At 45.7% G+C, this 25524-nt stretch overlaps 1 protein-coding gene and 2 pseudogenes across 3 annotated transcripts in view; 1 reads left to right on the top strand and 2 right to left on the bottom strand.

The window, feature by feature from the left end:
• The window catches only part of LOC100344441 (uncharacterized), a 107768-nt gene that overhangs the window by 78562 nt on the left and 3682 nt on the right, over positions 1–25524 (bottom strand). Inside the window, exons 7-8 of one of the 3 annotated variants that reach the window (XM_070052146.1) lie at positions 25300–25505; positions 23046–25048 (exon numbers count right to left, since the gene is read on the bottom strand). The exons of the other annotated variants lie outside the window; for them this stretch is intronic. Of the exons in view, the coding sequence (XP_069908247.1) occupies positions 24684–25048; positions 25300–25505 (571 nt within the window). The 3' untranslated portion in view covers positions 23046–24683. Of the gene's footprint in view, positions 1–23045; positions 25049–25299; positions 25506–25524 lie in introns of those variants that run through there. 3 annotated transcript variants of the gene reach the window in all.
• LOC138844246 (folliculin-interacting protein 2 pseudogene) lies at positions 230–7127 on the top strand (annotated as a pseudogene).
• LOC138844247 (death-associated protein kinase 3 pseudogene) lies at positions 3001–4426 on the bottom strand (annotated as a pseudogene).

Genomic DNA, 25524 nt, shown 5'->3' with positions numbered 1-25524 from the left:
GCTCAGGAAAAGGGGAAAGTTTTATCTTTCAGATTAAGAGAAGTTTGTTTCTCCAATAACTGTAAACCTTTATGTGGATTACTCTTATAGGCTGCCCCAAAGACCAAGACAGAAGAACTGTGATTTCTTGGCTTTGGGCCCAGGCTATCATTTTATTTTATTTTATTTTTAACTTTTATTTAATAAATATAAATTTCCAAAGTACAGCTTATGGATTACAATGGCTTCCCCCTACCCCATAACTTCCCTCCCACCCACAACCCTCCCCTCTCCTGCTCCCTCTCCCATTCCATTCACATCAAGATTCATTTTCAACTATCTTTATGTACAGAAGATCGGTTTAGCATATATTAAGTGAAGATTTCAACAGTTTGCACCCACAGAGAAACTCAAAGTGTAAAATACTGTTTGAGTAATAGTTATAGCATGAATTCACAATGTACAATACATTAAGGACAGAGATCCTACATGAGGAGTAAGTGCACAGTGACACCTGTTGTTGATTTAACAAATTGACACTCTTGTTTATGGCATCAGTAAACACCCTAGGCTCTTGTCATGAGTTGCCAAGGCTATGGAAGCCTTTTGAGTTTGCCAACTCTGATCTTATTTAGACAAGGTCATAGCCAAAATGGAAGTTCTCTCCTCCCTTCAGAAAAAGGTACCTTCTTCTTTGATGGCCCCATTCTTTCCACTGGGATCTCACTCGCAGAGATCTTCCATTTAGGTCTTCCTTTTTTTTTTCTCCAGGGTATCTTGGCTTTCCATGCCTAAAATACTCTCATGGGCTCTTCCGCCAGATCTGAATGCCTTAAGGGTTGATTTGAAGCCAGAGTGCTGTTTAGGACATCTGCCATTCCATGAGTCTGCTGTGTATCCTACTTCCCATGTTAGATCATATTCTCCCTTTTTTATTCTATCAGTTAGTTTTGCAGACACTAGTCTTATTTATGTGATCCCTTTGATTCTTAGACCTATCAGTATGATCAATCGTGAACTGAAATTGATCAGTTGGACTAGTGAGATGGCATTGGTACATGCCATCTTGATGGGATTGAATTGGAATCCCCTGGCACATTTCTAACTCTACCATTTTGGACAAGTCAGATTGAGCATGTCCCAAATTGTACATCCCCTCCCTCTCTTATTCCCACTCTAATATTTATCAGAGATCACTTTTCAGTTAAATTTAAACACCTAAGAATAATTGTGTGTTAAATACAGAGTTCAACCAATAGAATTAAGTAGGACAAAAAAATTAATAAAAGGGATAAAGTATTAAATTGTACATCAAGTTGGGACAAGGGCTCATCAAGTCACTGTTTCTCATAGTGTCCTTTTCACTTTAACAGGTTTATTTTTTGGTGCTTGGTTAGTTGTCAGGGAGAACATATGATATTTGTCCCTTTGGGACTGGCTTAATTCACTCAGCATGATGTTTTCCAGAATAGTCCATTTTGTTGCAAATGACCAGATTTCATTGTTTTTTTTTACCGCTGTATAATATTCTATAGAGTATATGTCCCATAATTTCTTTATCCAGTCTACTGTTGACAGGTTTTTGGGTTGATTCCAAAACAGGTCTTAGCTGTTGTGAATTGAGCTGCAATAAACATTAATGTGCAGACAGCTTTTGTGTTTGCCAGTTTAATTTCCTTTGGGTAAATTCCAAGGAGTGGGATGGCTGGGTTGTATGGTAGGGTTATATTCAGGTTTCTGAAGAATCTCCAGACGGACTTCCATAGTCGCTTAACCAGTTTGCATTTCCACCAACATTCAGTTAGTGTCCCTTTTTCCCCACATCCTCGCCAGCATCTATTGTTGGTAGATTTCTGAATGTGAGCCATTCTAACTGGGGTGAGGTGAAACCTCATTGTGATTTTGATTTGCATTTCCCTGATTGCTAGTGACCTTGAACATTTTTTCACGTGTCTGTTAGCCATTTGGATTTCCTCTTTTGAAAAGTGTCTATTGAGGTCCTTGGCCCATCCCTTAAATTGGTTGTTGGTTTTGTTTTTGTGGAGTTTCTTGATCTCTTTGTAGATTCTGGTTATTAACCCTTTTTCTGTGGCATAGTTTGCAATATTTTTCCCATTCTGTTGGTTGTCTCTTCACTTTCCTGACTGTTTCTTTTGCAGTACAGAAACTTCTCAATTTGATGCAATCCCAAATGTTAATTTTGGCCTTGACTGCCTGTGCTTCCGGGGCCTTTTCCAAGGAATCTTTGCTGGTACCTATATCTTCCAGGGATTCTCCAATGTTCTCTAATAGTTTGGTGGTGTCAGGTCATGTTGAGTGGATTTTTGTGTCAGGTAAAAGATAGGGGTCTTGCTTCATGATTCTCCCAGGGAGTGGGGGGCCCTGACTGTTCACAAGATCCCCAAGTCTACAACCCACAGCCCACACCACCTCCATGCACTGTGCTAAACCACGCAGTGGTCACTTCTGCTGGGAGGATGCCCAGCCCTCCCTGAGCCACAGAGGGGCTGAGTCTGGAGCGGGAGGGGCCAGGTAAAGGAGGGGATGAGGGAGGGGTGGCTCCTGCCCCCAAATTCCTGGGCGCTGTGAACTTCTCTGAGCTTTGCCAGGGCCAGCGGCTCAGGAGCAGGAGCCCACGGGCCAGGCAGGGCCTAGTGCAGGCTGCACTCCCCTGCCTGCAGCTTCTCCTGCTGCAGGGTGCACACCAGATCCTGCAGAAAGCGCATCTCTGAGGCCGCCTTCTTGGCCAGGGCCTCCTAGCAGTTCTGTAGGCGGCCGAGGCTGCGCTTGAACCTGCTGGACCCAGCAGGGCACACTTGGCCTCCTCCTGTGCCTGGCACTGCAGCTCCAGGGTCGAGTGCAGCTCCTGGCGCCGCCGCCACAGATCCTGGCCCATGCTCTCATCCTCCTCCTCCTCCTACCAGGCCTCCTCCTTCTTTCAGATGGCCCTGAGCACCTCCACATGCTCTGGCACAGGCGCCAGCCATGCTCCGGCTCTCGCAGGCCCTTGGTGGCCACTGCCTACTGCAGCACCTTGAAGAAGCGCTGGGAGCTGACAGCTGTTGTGGGCAGCCTGCTGGAGCGGACTGGATCTGCCCTCCTGGAGCCGCTCGGGCTCGTGGCCTCCGTCTCCTGCGCACGTCCACCCAGGATGACCATGACCCAGGAATTCCCCAGGCTCTGGGCAAGGTTCTTCCCCTCTTGGGGTCCATGACGAGCACCCATGGATGAAGCCCTCAACCAGCTCGCTGGTGTTGCTGGAATCCTCCTCGCTGAAGTCCTGGTTCACAGCCAAGATGCTGGTCAGGGGCTCCTGCTTCGTCTCCCCCAGAGTGGGGACGGCTGCTGAGGAGGGTGTTGGTGATGACACCAATGCTCCACCATCCGCCTCCAGGCCCAGGGGCACATAGCTGACAATCTCGGGAGCCACGAGCTCTGGGTGCAGACGAGGTTCTTAAACTCGGTCCCTGCCTCCATCCTGTGTGCCATGCTGAAGCTGAGGAGGTTGACCCGGACTGGGCACACGCTTGTCCAGCATATGATGTCATCGGGCTTGAGGTCCGAGTGTGCAATGCCATGAGTACAGGTGGTGCATGCAGCCCAGGATCCACTTGCAGAACTGCATGGCCTCGTCCCCCTTCAGCAATTCCATCTCAGCCAGGAAGTCGCAGAGCTCAGAATGTGCACCACGCCAATCCTGTGCTGGAAGCCATCAGGCAGCTCAGTGATGCTGGGTGATGGATGCCCCGCAGGATGCCCACGTCCCACTCCATCTCCCCCAGCTGACCCAGCGATGGCTGGAGGAAGGTGCCCCTTCCTGATACCTTGGACTCCCTCCCTGGGCCCTCCTCCTGCACTTCCGCTGATGGCCAACTGGCCACTGCCCAGCCCCTCCCCCATCTCATAGTTCCTCCATGGCTTCCTGTCTGAAGTTGGCCATGTGGCATCCGGGTCATGGGGCCTGTGGGAGCTGGACTGGAGCCCCTCATGCTCCCACATCCATCGCCGTCTCTTCTGCCACCTGCTCCACCCGCTGCTGCTATCTGGTTCATTTAACTTAATAAGATTATCTTCAGTGTCACGTGTCTTGCTGCAAATGTGAGGATTTCATTCTTCTTTATGGCTGAGTGATATTCCATTGTGTCCATAGAATCAGTTGTCCCCCATTGAGAAATTTAGTCATTAATTACTTATGTGAGCAGAGATTTAAGGAAATGTTTTTCAGATCTGGACTATAATGTAATGTAATTGTTTTGTTGTTCACATTGTTCCAGCTGTAACCTGGAAGCTCCCTCAGTTGTCTCTTTTCCCTTTGACAATATTGTCACTGTAGGGAAGGTTTTTCTTCTCACCACTCCTTTACTTTTGGAACTACAAATGCTTCATGCTTACCTTGTATATTCCATGTGCCAGTCTTAGAATCATTCATTTCCCAAAGGATCTTCATAACTGAATAACTAACGTTAGAAGGCAAGGTCAAGTGATTGGTGTGCTGCGTGCTGCGGGAGGTGTGTTACTTCTGGGCACTTTGAGCTGACAAAGCCAAGAAATACACATGTACATACAAACCCAGGCCTGTGTTCACACCTGTGCATATCTCTATGTAGCATCGGGATTTATGTGAAACAAACTAAACATGAGTTCACACTGATGACTTGACTCTAAACATCAGACATGGAACTACAGCTTCCCCTTCCCCCAACTGATCTGTAAAATCCCGTTTCAGTGGTGAGAAATCTGTTTGTTACTTCTTCAGTCCATTTAATTAACTGTTTAATGCCAGTGTACATACAGTGCAGTATGAGAATATATGACCTGGGAACTGTCAGCCTGCCAGGCAGCGGCGGGCTGGCTCCGTCATGTTACCGGCTCCTGGAAGCCCGGGCACTCTTGGTCATGCTCGGAGTCTGACCTGAATGAAACTCGCCTGCTGGTTTACCGGGACTGTGAAAGAAGGGGCAGACGCGCCTTGTGCAGTTCTAAAGCTGCTCAAGGTTGAAGAGGCCGCAGCTCAGGGAACAGAGGCTGTCCCTGTGAAGGAGTCAGCCAGGTACTGTGAGGGAAGTGGCAGCCTCAGCAGCAGCTCTTCCCATGGCTCCTCCGGGGTCTTTAGCACACGCCAGGGAGCAGCCCAGAGGACCGTACACAAGACCAGCTTCGGGTGTCAGTGTGCTGGGGGAATGAAGTTTGGCGCTGTGGCAGTGAGTTCCAAAGGACCCTCCTGAAAGATGCGCTGTGCGCCTTCTCCTCCACAACTGATGGTCAGTGCCGTCTGCTCTGCTCGAATGGGCAGCTTCCATGGAAATGCAGATGATGCGCAAGACAGCCTGGACCACATCCACCAAGAGCCTGACTCGGGAAAACTGAACACACGTCAGAATTGTGTGGGTCCTGGGCACAATGCAGGTGACCTAGGTCTGCTGCAGGGGGAGCTGACGGAGGACCCCTCCAGCTCACCAGGAGAGCATCTTTCTCTGCAGCTCCCTGCACACCTTTCTATACAGGGGGCCGAGGGCAGAATGGAGACAGGGATGGGGGTGTAGCTCCACCAGCCTCCCTGAGCAGCCTTTCGACCACGCCCTTCCCATGCCTGGGCTCCTTTATGTCGTCCTCCAGCAGCTACACTGCCTCTGGCTCCAAAGTCAGACGAAACGTCTGGTAGCAGCATCACTCCCAGGAGGTCAACTGCTGAGACATGCAGCTTGGCTGAAGAAACCTGCGGTTCTAGCCGGCCATGGTTAGGAGGAGGAAAGTTGCCATGAGCATCGCCGTTTCCTTGTGTGAGAGAGACGAAGCACAAAGGAACTTCCAGGACTTCTTTTTCTCTCATTTCCCCTGTTTGACTCTCATGAGCAGGCTCAAGAGTGCAGTTGGAAAGGCCATCATCTGCTGGAGGGAGATAGCAGAGTCCACTCTGCAGGTCCAAGCTCTGGGAACATTCAGAAGGACTATCTCAAAGTTCATTCTGTTCCAGGGGTAGCTGAACCTGTGTGGCTTACCACGATGTCCAGCACTTGGGGAAAAACCCAGCTCTGCCAGTGCTTTCTCAAGGAGTTTACACTGCTGATAGATCAGAGCACAGGAACCAGGTGTTTGCTGCCTTACTGACTGCAGGGTCAACCTCCCACCTGGCCTGGGTCCTGACTGCCATGCCCGTTGACCGTCCTCCTATGAAAGCCTTCTCAGAGAAACACACTTCTCAGTTGGTGAACTTGCTGGCTAAAAAACATCCCTACAGTCCTCTTGGGTGCAGCTGGGTGACGTTAGCAGAGCCACAGGCTCTCTCTCCTGTGAGGCTAACTTGCACATTGAGAGGTGCGGGGGAGCAGAATGATTGGGTGCAGTGCATCTGGTACTTCCTGACCTACGTTCTCCAGTACTCTGAGCTACGGGAGGATAAGCTGACCTGGACTGTGGCTCACAGCGAGAGCAACTGGGTTGTAAACGGGAACCAGATCATCAGCGCCCTGGAGAAGGCAGAAGTGGAGGAGTCAGAATCCATGGTGGTCGCTGTGAGAAATGAGCCTTCTCTCGTGCTCCCAGCCATGGCAGAGAGAAGGTACCCCGGCCTGCAGAGTTAGCGGAGACTCTAGAGGGCACGGATGGGAGAGTCCTTGTCCCAGGCCTGACAGAGACATGCAAGAGGCCAGAACAGAGTTCCAAGTCCTGTGGCGTGGGGCCACCAGAGCCGGCAGTAGACAGTGCCTGGAAGCCTCAGGGTGCATTTTGCAGAGCTGAAGAAAGTAAGAAACAGGCTCCATGGGGTTACTCCTTACTCCTGTCCCACTGTGAGGCTCCAGGGATAGGCATGAGGGCGGATCAACAGGTGCCAATAAGGAGGCCCGAGGGGAGCTGCCTGAGAAAGGACCGGACCGCTCAGCAGCCAGGCCTTGCCCTGACTGACATTCCTGGCCGAAGCCTCCTGGAAAAAGGTCACTTTCCACATTGGACGCTCTGTGTCACCAGAGTCTGGCATGGAAAGCTGAACCAAAAAAATTGAGGAGTGGCTGAGGGCCTGTGCACAGCACCCAAAGGCAGCGAGGGGTCCCCTGGGGGCTGAGGACCAGCAGGTTTCCAGATGCTCCTCCAGACCTGGCCCTGGGGACAGTGCCCACGTGCTCAGACTGGCTGTTGTTGGGGAGCCGTAGGGCATGCAGGCCGGGGTTTTGCGGAGGATGGAGGCATCAGAACTGATGCTGGGGTCCTGGCCACGCCGCCGACTCGCTCTCCCCTCCTGACAGTGCAGCAGCAACCAGAAGGAGAGCACGGGGACGACCCTGGGCTTGTATTTGGAAGACAGGCAAGGACCGTGGTAGTGCCTGTTCCAAACCTGGCTGTGCAGCAGGACTCCGGCCTCCCTGGGCCTGCAGATGTGTGCCCATGTCCCTGTGACGGACCTCTTTCTAGCATGTTGCAGTTTTATTTTTAATAAATTGATAAGTGATATGACTGTAAGGTAATTGTGTACATTTTAACCATGACAATGAGAAAAGTTTAAAATGTGGCTTCCATACGTGTGCATAATTCCAAAGTATTTTATTTTTTATCAGTGTTAAATAGCTTTTTGTACAGGCGTCAATCCATTTTTCTGAAGTGTGCTGTTTTTTAATGACAGCAACTATAATCTCACTTCCCATGGAACTGCTGTTCACACACTGCAACTTTTTAAACTTAACCATATTTTTTTGAAAATTAACCTTTGGAGGGAGGAAAAATCCCTACTTGCTAAATGATATTAAACCACTGCTTGGGCTCTTAAAATTAGATCCTGAGATTTTATAACAATTCAGTATGTAGCTTTTTAGGTTCTTAACTAGAGTTGGTTGTACATTTTAAAAAAAAAAGAAAGAAAAAGTAAGCCCCAATTTTTTGTAAATGTCTGTTTTTCACTAAGGTCTACTTTGAGGAATAGTTTGTTCATGCATGCTTTCACCATCAAATTAATAAAGTCTTTAGCTTCTCTTGATTTTATTTATTTATTTATTTATTTTTATTTTTTGACAGGCAGAGTGGACAGTGAGAGAGAGAGAGAGAGAGAAAGGTCTTCCTTTGCTGTTGGTTCACCCTCCAATGGCCGCCACGGCCGGCGCACTGATCCAAAGGCAGGAGCCAGGTGCTTATCCTGGTCTCCCATGGGGTGCAGGGCCCAAGGACTTGGGCCATCCTCCACTGCACTCCCTGGCCACAGCAGAGAGCTGGCCTGGAAGAGGGGCAACCGGGACAGAATCCGGTGCCCCGACTGGGACTAGAACCCTGTGTGCCGGCGCCGCAAGGCAGAGGATTAGCCTAGTAAGCTGTGGCGCCGGCCCGCTTCTCTTGATTAATGTGAGCCATTTTTTAAACTGGGCTTTTGAGAGAGAATATTTTAATTTTTTTTCATAAATCAAACAGCTACCCACCTCCAAATGTTAATTTTTAGATGTCAAAATTTGTTCAACCGTAAATCTTGGAAGCAACATAGACATATAGCTAAATTTAAATGGTGTTTGGAAATGGAGAAAATTTGGGGATTTGTTATTATTCAAGCCCCAAGGACAGAAATGGATGGGACTGTATACTTTTGATCAGTTCAATGGATACCAATGTCGATGTATGGGAAACTGAAAACTTCTTCATGTAATATTCTGATTCATTTCTCTGTGGCATTACTTGCAATAAGCCTTTTGAATTTAAAGAAAAAGAGAATATAGAACCCGCATCATCCTAGAAAACATTATTAACTAGAGCAACGTGTTTGGCAGTTTCCTTTGCCTTGACTGTCACAGACTTCAGTCCTTTCCAGAGTTACTGGTGTTGACGTCTTTTCCCCATCCTTCTCAATGAAGTCATTTCATACATTTGTAATATGGTTAGTGTTTTTTCACTTGTTGCCTTTCATGCTGGCATTCCACAAACTGCCTAAATAATCACTTGATTTACATATATTAGTGTTGACTTGCTTTGCTCTAACATTCAGTGGGTTTTGACAAATGCATAATGTTATATCTCCACAAATTTAGGATTAGGCACAAAAGTGCACTGCCCTAAAACTTGCCCTGTGCTTCATCCATTCAACCCTCCTCCTCCCCGAAACTTCTGGAAACTACTGATCTTTCTACTGTCGTTATAGTTCTGCCTTTTGCAGAATCTCATATAATTAGATAAGATATAATATATAATTTGAAATTGGCTTTTGTTTCACTTAACAATATCCATTTTTTTTTATCTTTTATTTAATGAATATAAATTTCCAAAGTACGTCTCATGGGTTACAATGGCTTTCCCCCCCATACCGTCCCTCCCACCCACCACCCTCCCCTTTCCCACTCCCTCTCCCCTTCCATTCACATCAAGATTCATTTTCGATTATCTTAGTATACAGAAGATCAGCTTAGTATACCTTAAGTAAGGATTTTAACAGTTTGTTCCCACACAGAAACATAAAGTGAAAAATAATAGATGATTTTTTTTTAAATGATGATGAAATCAGATCAGACCTATTGTCATGTTTAATCCCAGTGAGAGTCAAGTTGGGAATTGATAGTTTCTTTTTTTTTTTTTTAACAGAAGATCAGTTTAGTGTACATTAAGTAAAGATTTCAACAGTTTGCACCCCCATAGAAACACAAAGTGAAATATACTGTTTGAGTACTCGTTATAGCATTAAGCCTCAGTGTACAGAACATTAAGGACAGAGATCCTACATGAGGAGTAAGTGCACAGTGACTCCTATTGTTGACTTTACTAATTGACACTCCTGTTTATGGCATCAGTAATCTCCCTATGCACCAGTCATGAGTTTCCAAGGCTATGGAAGCCCCTTGAGTTCTCCGACTCTTATCTTGTTTAGACAAGGTCATAGACAAAGTGGAGGTTCTCTCCTCCCTTCAGAGAAAGGCACCTCCCTCTTTGAAGACCTGTTCTTTCCACTGGGATCTCACTCACAGAGATCTTTTTGCCAGAGTGTCTTGGCTTTCCATGCCTGAAATACTCTCATGGGCTTTTCAGCCAGATCCAAGTGCCTTTAGGGCTGATTCTGAGGCCAGAGTGCTATTTAGGACATCCGCCATTCTATGAGTCTGCTGAGTATCTCACTTCCCATGTTGGATCACTCTCCCCTTTATTTATTCTATCGGTTAGTGTTAGCAGATACTAGACTTGTTTATGTGCTCCCTTTGACTCTTAGTCCTTTCATTATGATCAATTGTGAACTGAAATTGATCACTTGGAATAGTGAGATGGCATTGGCACATGCCACCTTGATGGGATTGAATCCATTTATGTGGCATAGTAGTTTGTTTCTTTTTATTTAAAAAAAATTTACTGTGTAAATACATCACATCTTTTTGTTTTTCCATTCATATATTTAAGAGCAACTTGGTTGTTTGCAATATTGGGCAAATACAGATGCTAAAAACATTCATAAACAGTTACATGTGTAGACATAATGCACAGGAATGTCACCGTTAGATTATATTTTATGTTTGTGAGATGAAAGAGGGAGGGAGAGAGAGAGAGCAGAGAGAGGGAGAGAGAGATGGAGAAACAGATCAGGAAAGACAGAAAGAGGGAGAGAGAGTGAGCTCTCTTTTGCTAGATCACTCCCCAGATTCCCCCTGCAGCTGGGGTGGGCTGAGTCCAAAGGTGTAAGGACAGAGTCCATGTGCTTCAGACATCAACATCGCTTCACAGGGGAGATATGTATTGGGAAGCCGGTTAGATGACAATGGTAGGTTTTGAATCCAGGCACCCAGATATGGGACACAGGTGCCCTAACCAGCATCTGCACCACTAGACCAAATGCTCACCCCTCTCTGCAAGATGTTATGTTGAGATTATTTTCAGCTTTATTAAAACTGCCAACCTATCTTCTAAAATAGCTGTGCTATTGTCATTCTCATCAGGAATGAGTGAGGGTTTGTTTTACTCCATCCCTCTCATTTTTGGAAAGGCTGTTGTTTGAAGGGAGGGGGTATAGAATTCCCGGTTGAGAGTCTTTCCCTTACAGCACCTGACAATGTCATCCCACTGCTTCCTAGTCTCCATGGTTTCTGCTGAAAAGTCATCTGCTACCCTGGTTGAGGATCCTTTGATGTTGATGTTGATGTTGATGCGCCATTGTTTCATCACTTTCAAGAATCCTTTAGTTTGACAAGTTAACTATGATTTAACTATCGTGATGTTGATCTCAGGGTTTATCCTACTTGGAGTTTGTTGAACTTCTTCGATGTGTAGGTGAAAGTTTTTCAAGAAATTTTGGGAGATGTTGGCATTATTTTTTTCTTTCTTTTTTTCTGTTTTAAAATGTCATTTAAGTTATACAAGTTTCCTGTATTTCATGTAGAGATATATACAGATATAGTGATACCTCCCATTCTGCCCCCCTTCCTGCCCATGCTCCCACCCTTTATCCTCCTCTCTGTTCTTTTCCCACTCTTAAATTTTACAAAGATCTACTTTCATACATTTCATAAATTTTGATATGTTGTGTTGTCATCTTCCTTTGTTTCAAGGAACTTTTTAATTTATCTTTTTGATTTCTTCTATGATTCACTGTTCATTCAGGAGCGTGCTGATCGGTCTCTATGTGTTTCTGTATTTTCCTGACTTTCTTATTATGTTCATTTCCAACTTCATTCCATTGTGGTCAGAAAAGATTCATGGTATGATTTTCATTGTTTTGAATTTGTTCAGACTTGTTTGATGGCCTGGTATATAGTCTATCCTAGAGAATGTTCCATGCATGAAAAGAATGTGTGTTCTGTGGTTTTGGGATGAAATGTTCTATAGGTATCAATTGGATCCATTTGGCCAATGGTATAGCTTTGCTCTGTTGTTTCTTTGTTGATTTTTGCCTGTTCATCTGTCTATTGATAGAAGTACAAAGAAAACCTACTCACGCACTTTGGGTCTTTCTATTGGAGAATTTATTCCAGCTATACTCAGGTAGTTATTGATGGGCAAGGACTCACTACTTACATTTTGTTGGTCATTTTCTTGTTTTATAGACAGTATTTCTTTCTTCACGCCTTGCTGTCTTCTTCCCTTGTGGTTTGATGGCCTTCTGTATTTGTGTGCTTTGAATCCTTTCTAAAAGTCTTTTTTTTTTTTTGACAGGCAGAGTGGACAGTGAGAGAGAGAGAGACAGAGAGAAAGAACTTCCTTTGCCGTTGGTTCACCCTCCAATGGCTGCCGCAGCTGGCACGCTGCAGCCGGCGCACTGCACTGATCCGAAGGCAGGAGCCAGGTACTTATCCTGGTCTCCCATGGGGTGCAGGGCCCAAGCGCTTGGGCCATCCTCCACTGCACTCCTTGGCCACAGCAGAGAGCTGGCCTGAAAGAGGGGCAACCGGTAAAGAATCTGGCGCCCCGACCGGGACTAGAACCTGGTGTGCTGGTGTGCTGGCGCTGCAAGGCAGAGGATTATCCTAGTGAGCTGCGGCACCAGCCTCTAACAGTCTTTTATAATTTTACTAAAGATTTTTGATTCATGTTTACCTTCAGGCTGACACAGTGCATCTTGTACATATAAAACCTGTTTAAAACTGATAATAAATTGATTGCATCAAATAATTCTACACTTTTACTCCACCTCACGTTTTTATGTATTTGATGTTAGAATTTATAACATTTTGTAATGTGTGTCCCTTACGATTTATTATAGCTATAGTTGTTATTCATAGTTTTGACTTTTAACTTTTGTTTAAGGGATAAAGTTGTCGTATACATCATCATTTCAGTCTTAGAATTCTGTTTTACTTGTACCATCAAGTTCTGTGCTGCCGTATATTTCATGTTATCAACTAACGGTCTTTTATTTCAACTTAAAGAACTCCCATCGACAGTCCTTGAAAGACAGGTCTAGTGGCGATGGACTCCTTTCGATTTAGGTTGCCTGAGAAATTTAAAAAATTCCCCTTCGCTTTGGTTTGGATATGGTTTGAGTGTTACCCCAAGGGCCCATGTGTTGGAGGCATGAATCTCGATGTGGCAAAATTGGAGGAGGGGGTGTGACTCTGAAGAAGTGGGGCCTGATGCCAGATAATTAAGTTACTGAGAGTGCTGCCCTGAGAAGGGATTCAGAGTTTCCATGGGGTCCAGGTAGTTCTTGAGAGAGGCTGCCCCTGCTCTGGCTCCCCTTCTCACCATGTGACTGCTCCCTCTTGCATATGCTCCTGCCGTGATGTGAGTGTCGAATGGGGACCTCTGTAGGGGTCAGATCAGTGGATCTTCCTGGTCTCCAAGCTTCCAAAGTGATGAGTTACATAACCCTGTTTACTTTATGGGGTAGCCAGCCTCAGGTGTTTTGTGACAGTGATGGAAGCAGATTAATCTGTCCCTGGCTTATGAAAGAAAGCTTTTCCTTGGTTGTCAGGTTTTTCCTTCAGCACTTTGAACATATTCCACTGTCTCCTGGCCTTCATATTTTTATATAGTCATATCAATACTCCTTTGTATGTAATGAGCTTCTTATCTCTTCTGCTCTTATATTTTGGGGTAGAATTTGGTTGATACCTCTGTACTTCAGAGAGTACTGGCTTCTATTGCCAGATCAGGGAAGTGTGCAGTTGTTACTTATTTAAATATGTTTTCTGGAAAAATTATGATTAAGAAGTATTGATGTTTCTATATTTTCTACTTCTCATAAATATTATTTAAGAAATAAATTCAGATAGAATCAGTATTTAAAAGCACTCAGATTATGAAGCATGCTTACCAAGGGAGACTGGAATATTCTGTCAAGATAGGTGATCACATAACCAACGTAAAACACATGTGATTGTTGAACAGCAGACAGATGATGTAAGCCTGGCTCTCCAAATAGATTCAGCTGTTCCTCATGGAAACAAACCATGTACTTATCAAAGTTAAAACTAGATTAGATAAAGAAATTATGATATAGACAATATGGAATACCACCAATCAGTGATACAAAATGAAATCCTGTCTTTTGCGACAAAATGGATGCAACTGGAAACCATTATACTTAGTGAAATGAGCCAGTCCCAAAACAACAAATACCAAATGATCTCCCTGATCTCTAGCAATTAATAGAGTACCTGAAAGGTAATCTATATGAGTGAAATTGACACTTTGAGATGCAGTTTTTTATAGAAAGATTTATTTAATAAATATAAATTTCCAAAGTACAACTTCTGGATTATAGCGGTTCTTCCCCCCATACCCACCCTCTCATCCCTAAACATCTCACCTCCTACTCCCTCTCCCATCCCATTCTTCATTAAGATTCATTTTTAATTATCTTTATACACAGAAGATCAACTCTATACTAAGTAAAGACTTTAACAGTTTGCACCCACACAGACAATTAAGTATAAAGTACTGTTTGAAGACTAGTTTTACCATTAATTCTCATAGTACAACACATTAAGGACAGAGGTCCTACATGGGGAATAAGGGCACAGTGACTGCTGTTGTTGATTTAACAGTTGACACTCTTATTTATGACGTCACTGATCACCTGAGGCTCCTGTCATGCGCTGCCAAGCTTGGAAGCCTCTTAAGTCCACAAACTCCGACATTATTTAGACAAGGCCATGATCAAAGTCAGAGTTCTCTCCTCCCTTTAGAGCAAGGTACCTCCTTCTTTGATGGCCCATTCTTTCCACTGAGTTCTCACTCACAGAGATCTTTCATGTAGGTCATTTTTTGCCAGAGTGTTTTGGCTTTCAATGCCTGAGAAACTCTCATGGGCTTTTTACCAGATCTAGATGCCTTAAGGGCTGATTCTGAGGCTGGAGTGCTGTTTAGGACACTTGTCATTCGATGAGTCTGCTGTGTATCCTGCTTCCCATGTTGGATTGTTCTTTCCTTTTAAATTCTATCAATTATTCTTAGCAGACACTTGGTCTTATTTATGTGATCTCTCTGACACTTAATCGAATCTTTATGATCAGTTATGAACTTAAACTGATCACTTCAACGAAGAAGATGGCAATGGGACCTGTCAACTTAATGGGATTTGGAGTCCTGTGGCACATTTTTAGCTTTACCATAGGAGTAAGTCCTAGGGAACGTGTACCAAATTGTACATCTCCTTCCTATCTTATTTCCACTCTTATTTTTAACAGAGATCAATTTTCAGTTAAATTTAAACACCTAAGAATACTTCTGTGTTAAGTAAAAACTTCAACGAATAGTATTAAGTAGAAAAAGAAAATACTAAAAAGAATAAAATGGTAAGCTGTTCCTTGACAGTCAGGATAAAGGCTGATCAAGTCATTGCTTCTCACAGTGTCAGTTTCACTTCTACAGGTTTCCTTTTAGTTGCTCAGTTAGTTGTTACAGATCCCGGAGAACATATGATATTTGTCTCTTTGGGACTGGCTTATTTCACTCAGCATGATGTTTTCCAGATTCCTCCATTTTGTTGCAAATGACCAGATTTCATTTTTAACCACTGTGTAGTATTCCATAGAGTACATATCCCATAATTTCTTTATCCAGTCTTCTGTTGATGGGCATTTAGGTTGACTCCATGCCTTAGGTCTTGTGAATTGAACTGTAATAAACATTGAGGTGCAGACAGCTCTTTTATTTGCCAATTTAACTTCCCTAGGGCAAATTGTGAAGAGTGGAATGGCTGGGTCCTGTGGTAGGGCTACATTCAGATTTCTGAGGTACTTCCAAACTGTCTTCCATAGTGGCTTCACCAGTTTGCATTCTCACCAACAGTGGGTTAGTGTCCCTTTTTTCCCAACATCCTCGCCAGCATCTGTTGTTAGTTGATTTCTGTATGTAAGGCATTCTAACCGGGGTGTGGTGAAACCTTCATTGTAGTTTTGATTTGCATGTCTCTGATGGCTAGTGATCCTGAACATTTTTTCATGTGTCTGTTGGCTGTCTGGATTTCCTCTTTTGAAAACTGTCTGTTTAGGTGCTTGGCCCATCTCTTAAATGGGTTGTTTGTTTTGTTGTGGTGGAGTTTCTTGAATTCTTTGTAGATCCTGGTCATTAATTCTTTATTAGCTGCATAATTTGCAAACATTTTCTCCCATTCTGTTGGTACAGAAACTTCTCAATTTGATGTCATCCCAGTTGATAATTTTGCCTTTGGCTGCCTGTGCCTCTGGGATCTTTCCCAAGATGTGTTTGCCTGTGCCAATATCTTGCAGGGTTTCTCCAATGTTCTCTAATAATTTGATGGTGGCAGGTCTTAGATTTAGATGTTTAATCCATGTTGAATGTGTAAGGTGTAAGATAGGGGTCTTGCTTCATACTTCTGCTTGTGGTAAACCATTTTCCCCAGCACCATTTTGGAATAGGTTGTCCTTGCTCCAGGAATTGGATTTAGCTCCTTGATCAAAAATAAGTTGGTTGTAGATGTTTGGATTGATTTCTGGTGTTTCTATTCTGTTACATTGGTCTATCCATCTGTTTTGTACTAGCACCAGACTGTTTTGATTTTAACTGCCCTGTAGTATGTCTTGAAATCTGATATTGTGATGCCTACAGCTCTGTTTTTGTTATATACGGTTGCTTTAGCTATTTGAGGTCTCCCGTGCCTCCATATGAATTTCAGCATCATTTTTGCCACGTCTAAGAAGAACGTCTTTGGTATTTATTTGGTATCGCATTGAATCTGTAAGTTGATATTGGAAGAGTGGGCATTTTGACAATATTGACTCTTCCAATCCATGAACATGAAATTTTTTTCCATCTATTATGTCTTTTTCTATTTCTTTCTTTAGAGTTGTGTAATTCTCGTCATAGAGATCTTTGACCACCTTGGTTAAATTTATTCCAAGGTATTTCATATTTTTGTAGCTGTTCTGAACCCTATTGATTTTAGAAGTTCTTTCTCAGCCATGGCATTGTCTGTGTATACAAAGGCTGTTGATTTTTTGTGTGTTGATTTTATAATCTGCTATTTTACCAAACTCTCCTATGAGTTCCAATAGTCTCTTAGTGGAGTTCTTGGAATCCTCTAAATAAAGAATCATATTGTCTGCAAAGAGGGATAGTTTGACTTCTTCCTTCCAAATTTGTATCCCTTTGATTTCTGTTTCTTGCCTAATGGCTCTGGCTAAAATTTTCAGTACTATATTGAATAGCAATGATGAGAATAGGCATTGCTGTCGGGTACCAGATCTCAGTGGAAATGCTTCCAACTTTTCCACATTCAGTATGATGCTGGCCATGGGTTTGTCATAAATTGCCTTGATTTTTTGAGGAATGTTCTTTCTAGACCGAATTTGTTTAGAGTTTTCATCTTGAAAGGGTGTTGCACTTTATCAAATGAGATGCAATGATTTTTAACAGATTTATTTATTTATTTGAATATCAGAGTTACACACAGATAGAGGAGGGGCAGAGAGAGAGAGAGGTTTTCCACCTACTGGTTCACTCCCCAGTTGGCCGCAACTGCCAGCACTATTCCAATCAGAAGCCAGGAGCCTCCTCCAGGTCTTCCGACATGGGTTCAATGGCCCAAGGACTTGGGCCGTTCTTCCACTGCTTTCCCAGGCTATATTAGAGAGCTGGATCGGAAGTGGAGCAACTGAGACTTGAACCGGTGCCCATATGGGTTGCCTGTACAGCAGGCAGTGGCATTACCTGCTACACCACAGCACTGGCCCCAGGGTTAATCTTATGACTATAAGGTTAACTGAAAATACATCTTTATAAAAAAATAAAGTGTGGAAATAGGAGAGGGAGGAGGAAGAAGGGTGGGTACATTGCAGGGAGGAAGTGCAGGTTAGGAAATATCATTATGCTTTTGATCTGTATATAGGAAATACATGAAATTTGTGTGCCCTAAATAAAATTTTAAAAAATGGAAAAAGAATATTTAAAAAAAGAAAAAATCAATTACTCAATGTTCTATGTACATACAAGAAATTTACTTAATTTAAATTTCAAAATTGAGTATTAAAGCCATTTGAAGTGGAATTCTGTTTTATTTATATGCATGGTCAAAGACAGGTCTTTAAATATTTCTGTACTAATGAAAAGTTCAAGGAGTGGGTGTTTACCACAGTGATTAAGACTTTGCTTGGGATGCCTGCATCCCATATTCTGCTGCCTGGGTTTGAGTCCTAGGTTTGCTCCCAATCCCAGTTTTCTGCTACTGCATACCCTGGGGTACAGCAGGTGGTGGTTCAAATGTTGGGCCCCTGCTCCTCTTATAAGATACCCAGACTGAGTTCCTAGCTCCTGGCTTCAGTTTGGCCCAGCCTGGCTGTTCCAGGCATTTGGGGAGTGAATTAATGGATGGGAGATGTCTCTCTCTATGTCTCTCTTTGTCTCTGTCACTCTATGACCTATGAGAAATCACTTGTTGGAGCCAGCATTGTATTGCAGCAGTGAAGCCACTGCTGGAGATGACTTGGGCTGGGCCCAGACTTGGCTGTTGGGGCCATTTGGGAAGTGAGTCAGCCAATAGATGATCTCTTTCTTTGTCTCACCCTACCTCTCTGTTGCTCTGCCTTTCAAATAAATATATGAACAAAAGAGTCTGTAAAAAAGACTTAAGAAAGCAGCTAACCAGATCAGTCTACACAAAAGCTCTGTTATCTTTCATGAGTTTCCATCACTTCTGAATTCAGTAATAGTACATGCATTTTCTCATATTAAACAGAGATAGAGACGAAATGGGTCTTAGTGAATAAAGTCATTCCTTCTGAGTAGTTTTTTTCTATCCTAAAATTAAAGCTAGTTCTTTTTCTGCAATTCGATTTGTATTTTCAGGTTGAGGTGGTGCATTGAAACTGCTTAGCTCGAAACAATTAGAATGAATAAAGTTTATGAAGTATTTCTTATATACCAGACACTGACCAAATTGTTTTATATGAATTGATAGTCAATACTCTGAGGAAACAGTGGCAAAAAAGATTAAATTCCTTACAAAGTTTGCAGGCTGGTGAATGATAGAATCAGCTGTAAATGGAAAGACTGAGTTGCACATTGATGCTCATTGTTAACAGAGATTATTGTTGGAGTTGGTCATGGCACAGCCATGGAAATTGGAGTCACATGAATTACAAACTATGACAGTCTCATCAAGTTTGGAAAATGATGTTTTTAGAACTGAAATCTGTGATGTAGTATTTGAAAGTCCTTTAAATGTTGAGGGCAAGACGTTTTCCTTTTACACTTAAATCCAGTTCTAGAAAAATATGTGAGTGCCAGCACACTAAAGCTTGCTGATCTTCTAAAATGCTAGGAGCAAAGCCCAGTGATGTGCCATTCAGTTCCCATTCTGCTGCTGGGAAACTGAATGAATGCACACCCAGCGGGAGGACACGATGGCATTCCCTCAGCTGCCATTCTTAGGTGCTGCCTACTCAAAGCAATGCCACCAGGAGGATCTGCAGTGCTTCCAATGATTCAGAGCCTCCTTGGAATATTGTGATAGAACTACATGTGCATATTTAATACAGGCACTTAAACTAATGAGACCCAAGCAAGGTAGAAACATTGAGAAGCTCTGCTTTTCATTAGAGAGGTGGCAATTGCTCCATTTAGTCTCATGGAGTACCTAATAAACAAAACAATTGCTTCTGTGGATCGGTGCCTCCACAGGCCCAGTGAAGTCATTCCTGGGTTTTGGTGTTCAGAAAATTCCACCAGGTCTGTAACCAGCAAGCTCAGCAAGCCGGAGACTCAGGAGGGCCAATGGTACAGCAGCCGAGTCTGGTGGAGAGCAAAGGAGGAGAGCCAGAAGAGCGAATTTCCCTTCCTCTGCCTTTGGTTCCATCTGGGACTCTGTGGATTGGGTGCCCCCAACCCCTGCGTTGGTAGGAGCAGTCTTCTTTACTCAGTTCACTGATTCAAATATAAATCACCCAGAAACATTCTCAGGACACACCCAGAAAGAACCTTGAGCCAAATGGCTGGGCATCTCATGGCAGAACCCTCAGTGTCCTTTTTCATGTCCTTTGGGCCAGAAATTTGGACATCCTGTTTGGGTTTTAGCTATTGACCCCATGACTGGGGATTTGGAGGAAGAGGAGGGAAGCCAGGGGTTGAGAGGTGGAGGGAGCAATGTGAGTGGGTGGGGGAGAAAGAGGAAACCCGTCTCCATGTGGGTCACTTATTCAGGCTACAACTTTCTTTCTCAATTTTTATTGATTTTTCTAAACCCTCAGCTAGTTGTTTTTTTTTTTTCAGTTTGCCAAATGACCACACTGTAGGTAGATTTTATATAGCCTACTCTTTTTTATTGGATTAAACAAGGATCCTCTTCATCTCCCAATATGTGTGTGTGTGTGTGTGTGTGTGTTTGTGTGTGTTTATTTCCTATATAAAGGAAACCTTATAACCCAAGGACACAGAAATACATCATTAAATGAAGACAGTTTGTTGGCATAAAATTTAAAAATTGAAAGTTATTGATACTTGGAATTTTCCTAGAACACCAAGCATTTCTACCTTAAATTTATATTCTTTTCTAAGAAATGTCTAGGCATACTGCCATTTTTACCAAGAATTCTAGCAATAATTTTCAGATGATGAAGTTTCCAAGAACAGAAGCCAGTCCCTTAACTAGTAGCACCCTGCCCATTTCTTGGCAGCTACTGAATAGACTTTTGGGGACAGCTGACCTATCACACCAAAATCCAGTCACAGTGTGGCAGCAGCTCTAGGATAATCAACTCAGAACTCTTTAGTACATTTCACTGTTAAATGGTTGACACATTCAGTGCATAATAGCTCTCATTTTTATATTTTCTCATTTACATTTTCCTTAGTAAGAATGAAAGTACTCTACTGGTTTGGTGGAAGATTTAGAGGGAGCCGAAACTCATGGAATATGATTTTCTGAAAGGACTGGAGTGGGCAACAGTGCCTCCTGGGGTGGGTGTGAGAGATCTCTTTAGCCTGGGGCAAATCTCTCCCCAGATCCTGGATTTCTTGGAAGCTGCACCAGCAGCTAAGCATGCCTCACTGCTCCAGGGGGGCGATTGTAGATCTGGTTAGCAGGAAAAACTGCACTGTGCAATCTGCCCTCCTCCTGCAAGCAGGTGAGGCTGCTACAGGTGGCGCCTTGTCTTGGTGGCTGACCTCCTCCTGCACAGAGAATTAATCTTCCATGACACGGATGAAGGATGCTTCAGAAACTGTTTCACAGATCAAATTGCCCTGCGTGTTCCCCCAAGATGATTCCAAGTCGTGTATCACAATGATGTTGACAAATAAAGCTGCGACTTCCCAGGAACAAGCTGTCAGTTTGGTACCTACCAGAATAAGTGTACCTAACCAAAGTAAAAGCTATAATATTATTGCCCAACGAAGAAGCTAGTGACTCCAAGCTAATTAAAGATGGGCCCTATTCAGAATGGTAGTTTATTAAGTTGATTCAGTACAATCAATGAACACATGTAGGCTTTCCAAGAGTGTGTATGTTGTGCTGTGTGTGTGTGCCTGTGTCTGTGCATCTCTGTGTGCGTGTGGGTATGTGTGATGTCTGTGAGTCTGTGTGGGTTGTGTGCATGTGTGCCTGTGTGTGCAAGTGAGTCTGTGTGTGTGGGAGGGTATGTGTATGTGCATGTGTTCATGTTTGTGTCTGTGTCAGTGCAGTGTGTAAGTGCATGTGTGCACATGTGTATGTGTGGTGTCTCTGAGACTGTGGGGGGGTTTATGTATGGTGTCTGTGTGTTGTCTGTGCATGGGTGTGAGTATGTGATGTGTGTGGGGTGCACGTGTTGTGTTTGCATGTGTAGTGTATTCCTGTGTGTGCTTGTGTGGTTAGAGTAAAGAGTGATGCTGCACTTGGCAGTTTGGCAGCATTTGCAAATGGCTGCTCCAGTCCTCCTGGGTGCTGTGCAGGGAGCATGGCCCTTGGTGTGCGCGTGCGGTGAGGCGAGGAGCCTGGCAGGCACTGGCAGGCCACAGAGGCCATTGGCAGCTCCAGGGTCTAGCAGGTGAGGCGGGCTCCAGTGCACAAGTGTGGCCTGGTCCTCCAGCCTTGGAGCCTCGCAGATGTGGGGCCTGGGCTGAGCACGGTGTTACAGCTGGCAGACACCACAGCAGGCCCCAGAAGAGTGACTGGACCGAGGCCTCGGTGAAGGGAAGTGCGGGGAGCGGCCAGGAAGGAATCAGAGACCCGCGGGACGATGGCGGCGGAGCGGTGAGCGGCCATGGGCCAGGGTGGGCAGGCTGGGCGCCGCTGGACGCTGGTGTGTGCGGGGAGAAGGCCATCTGAGAGGCCAGCCACCCTCAGGAGGATGCGCCAGCCATTGTTGGGAGGCCTGCGTGTGTCAGATGCGGAAGCTGCTCTCTGCTGTACGCACGGCCTTTCCAAACCGAAGGCTGTGGTTGCATCCAGGGTTCCTGGATGGATGGACAGAGGCCGCCGAAGTACCACAGGGGAGAGTTAGAAACACCGCAGGTCTTGTGCGTGATGCCCCTTGGTTCTTGAACAATCCTAGGTTAAATGCAGAAGTAGTGACATACCTCTCTATCTTTTCGTTAAAACTCATGAAATGCATCTCTGGGGAATGGAATTGTTGGCTTTGTCTGGGAGCCTTGTGCAACCTGAGTGTTCTGTGGTTTGGAGAAGGTGGGAGGAGAGGAATTGTAAGAGGTAATATGATGATGTGTTGCTGCTTGGGCTACTTTCAGCCGTTTTTCTGTGTTTGGGTCCTTTCATTTTACTATTTATATAGTGTATATAGTGGACAAATGACTCCTAATTTTGTGACACCTAGTTTCTAGATGTTCAAGAGGTTGCCAGTGTATGACAAGGTAGTAAAATTCACATATTTTATATAATTGCTGTTGACATTCATGGGAAAGCAAGTCCTCTGTAAGTGACTTTTGGATGAAAGTTTGTTACGCCATCTGTAAACATTGCATGTGCTAATACTTGTCCACAGGATGGAGGGCAGGGAGGGAAGTGAGGAGGGAATGGTTCCAGACCAAAATGGTCACATTTAGAAGCTACCTCAGAGGTCATTTTTGTTGTCAGTTTGTTTCCCATGAGTATTGGTCATGTATTTCTGTTTGTCTTTCCCCCACTTGGCTGATGGTTTTCGTTGTGGGAGCTTTGGAAAGTAGAGCAGATGTTTCTAATTCTGTGTTGTCGCAACTTGGGATTCTGATTTTCCTCACTGAGGTCATGGTTGTTGCTTGGTCTTTCTATATTGTTATTTGGGGTTGTTTCATTTTCTTCTGTTGGCGACACACCTGGACACACTGGGCTATGTCCCTCTGTGGCAGTGAGCCACTCACATCTCCTCTCTGTTCTGACTTGTTCCATAGCCCTGTCACCGTCCAGTCTCACAGCCTGGGCCTGCATACAGTTGCACCCTCCTCAGATCCTGCACAGTTAGCACCTAGGGCTCCCAGATGCCAGGTAGCTTGTGGAGGGGGGATGATCCATGGTTTTTCCCAGAGTGCCCACTGTGGGTAGGGACAGTGTGGTGTGGTCCTGGATACCTCCACAAACACAAGAACCTGCCCAATTCCCACTGACTCAGCTGCCTCCCTCAAGCCCCATAGGCAACCTGCCCACCCCAGCCCAAACCCTGTGGAAAAGTTGAGAAAACCTTGAAGAAAATCACCACGGGTTTCAAAGTCTTCCAAAAAACTAATTCCCCTAACCACTCACCTCCCTGCAGCTTCTGGCTCTGAGCTGTGATTCTGCACATGGTTGGCCTGGTGCTTGCCATGGTCTCGGTGCAGCAGCAGAGGGGATCCACCCCGAGGTTCCCAGTCCCACGATGGGCAGGGACTCAGTATTGTGTCAGCGACCATGGCCACTGGATTTCAGGCAAGGAGGGGCCCAATGCTTGGCCAGGTGTCAGGCACAGAGCAGCAGTCCATGCAGGGAGTCATCCCCAAAACCAGGGACACTGCACAGACTCCCATTTGCAGCCACAGTGCGTCTCAGCCTAAACCATGGGCAGTCTTGTCAGTGGGGGTGGTTCCTGGCCTGGCCTGGCCTGGTTTCTCTCCTGTGTTGTGGACACCACTGCCTGCACCATCCAGGCCAAACACACCTGGGCTCCTCCTGTCACAGCCCCATCCATGGGCACTGGGATATGGGCTGTCAGAGCTCAGATCACAGTGACAGATGGTGACACGGTTCCCCAGTCAACAAGGTTTAACCCGCTGGGAGAAAGGCCGCCCTGTCCATGCAGAACCTGTGTGAGTCTTCACCCAGGAGCCAGAGGCTGAGGAGCTGGGAGCTCGTGGAGTGCACAGGGAACCACATGCATCTCATTTCACCTGGTTCCATGGGGCCCTGTGGGGAGGGCTGTGAGTCCACGTCACAGACGAGAACACTGAGGCTCCAGTGAGGACACCAGCCACTCTGCCTACCCTCAGAACCCGTGTCCCTAACCATGAGGGAGCACTGACCAGCCCAGGGCCGCGCACATGGTTCCCCTGGATTCCTCACTCTTCTGGGCAGTCAGTGAACCCTGGACACACAGGGGCTTCCTCCTCCCTGCCCCAGGACAGCGGCGGGTTCCCCCCAGGTCCCTGTGTGCTCAGCGTGGGGCTCCCTTGTGCAGCAGGGAGAAGGTGGCTGCACAGCACGGGTGGGGACTCAATGCACTGCCATCCACACAGGAACATGAAGAGAGCTATATTGTACTACATACAGAGGGGGACTTAAATAAACTGTCTGAGAGAGCAGGAGAGGGAGCTATAAATAAACTGATGATGAGGGGAACAATGGCTCTGACTGGAGGTGGCCCTGGGAGGACCCAGGAGCTGAGCTCTGCAGAGCCGGGTTTGCTGCCACCACAGTTGTTTCACTCGTGGCTGGGGCCAGAGCGGGGCCCCGATGAGTGGATGGGGAAACAGCTTAGAAGGGTGCGCACCCAGCTGGGTGAACGACGGTGGGGACGGTCCTGATTGGAGATTGTGCGCTGCCCACGCCGGCGGCCCCAGGGCCAGCGCCGCTTCGTGAACCAGGGCTGGGGATGCTCTGGCTCTGGTTTGGCTTCTGGAGATGCAGGGGGCTCCAGGGAATCCACAGCTGGCACAGTTGCCAGGGACAGACAGGCTTCAGGTGGCTCTGGCTGGGGAGCAGATGCCGGGGTTGCCACCAAATCTGACCCCAGAAGTGCAGCAGCCTCTGCGGGAGGCACCTCCAGGTCTCCTCCTGGTGCTGGAGCTACAGGAGGAGAACATGTCATGAACACCACTGCCTGTTCCTGCTGTCCTTGCCAAGAGGGAGATGTCCCTGGCTTCCAAAAGAGCCCCAGCCCTGTGCCCACAGCAGAGCCCTGGGCAGAACGTGCTGCAGCCCTGGGACTCTGAGCCTGGTCTTCACTCCAGCCAACACCAGCCTTGGAGCCTCCTCCCAGTGTGGGGCAGCCCCGAGACCCTCTCAGGCTCCCACGCACCCACCCCAGTCGTCCTCACCCTCGGGCTCCGCTTCAGCCTCAGCCTCCTGGGGCTCTGTATCCTCCAGCTGCATCAGGAGCAGCTGGGCTCGGCGTGCCAGGTCTGAGCTGGGCATCTGGAGCTGGACGTAGGCCAGCAGCTGATTCAGGCTGGCCAGGTCCTGAGGCTGACAGAAGTGCTCCGGGTAGCGGTCCCGCCAGGTACCGAGGAAGGAGCAAAGGGCACTAGGGGTAGCAGGAGTTC

This window comes from Oryctolagus cuniculus, chromosome 11, assembly GCF_964237555.1.
Source record: "Oryctolagus cuniculus chromosome 11, mOryCun1.1, whole genome shotgun sequence".
In the NCBI taxonomy this organism is placed as follows: domain Eukaryota; kingdom Metazoa; phylum Chordata; class Mammalia; order Lagomorpha; family Leporidae; genus Oryctolagus; species Oryctolagus cuniculus.
This window is presented reverse-complemented; position numbering and strand designations above follow the sequence as displayed.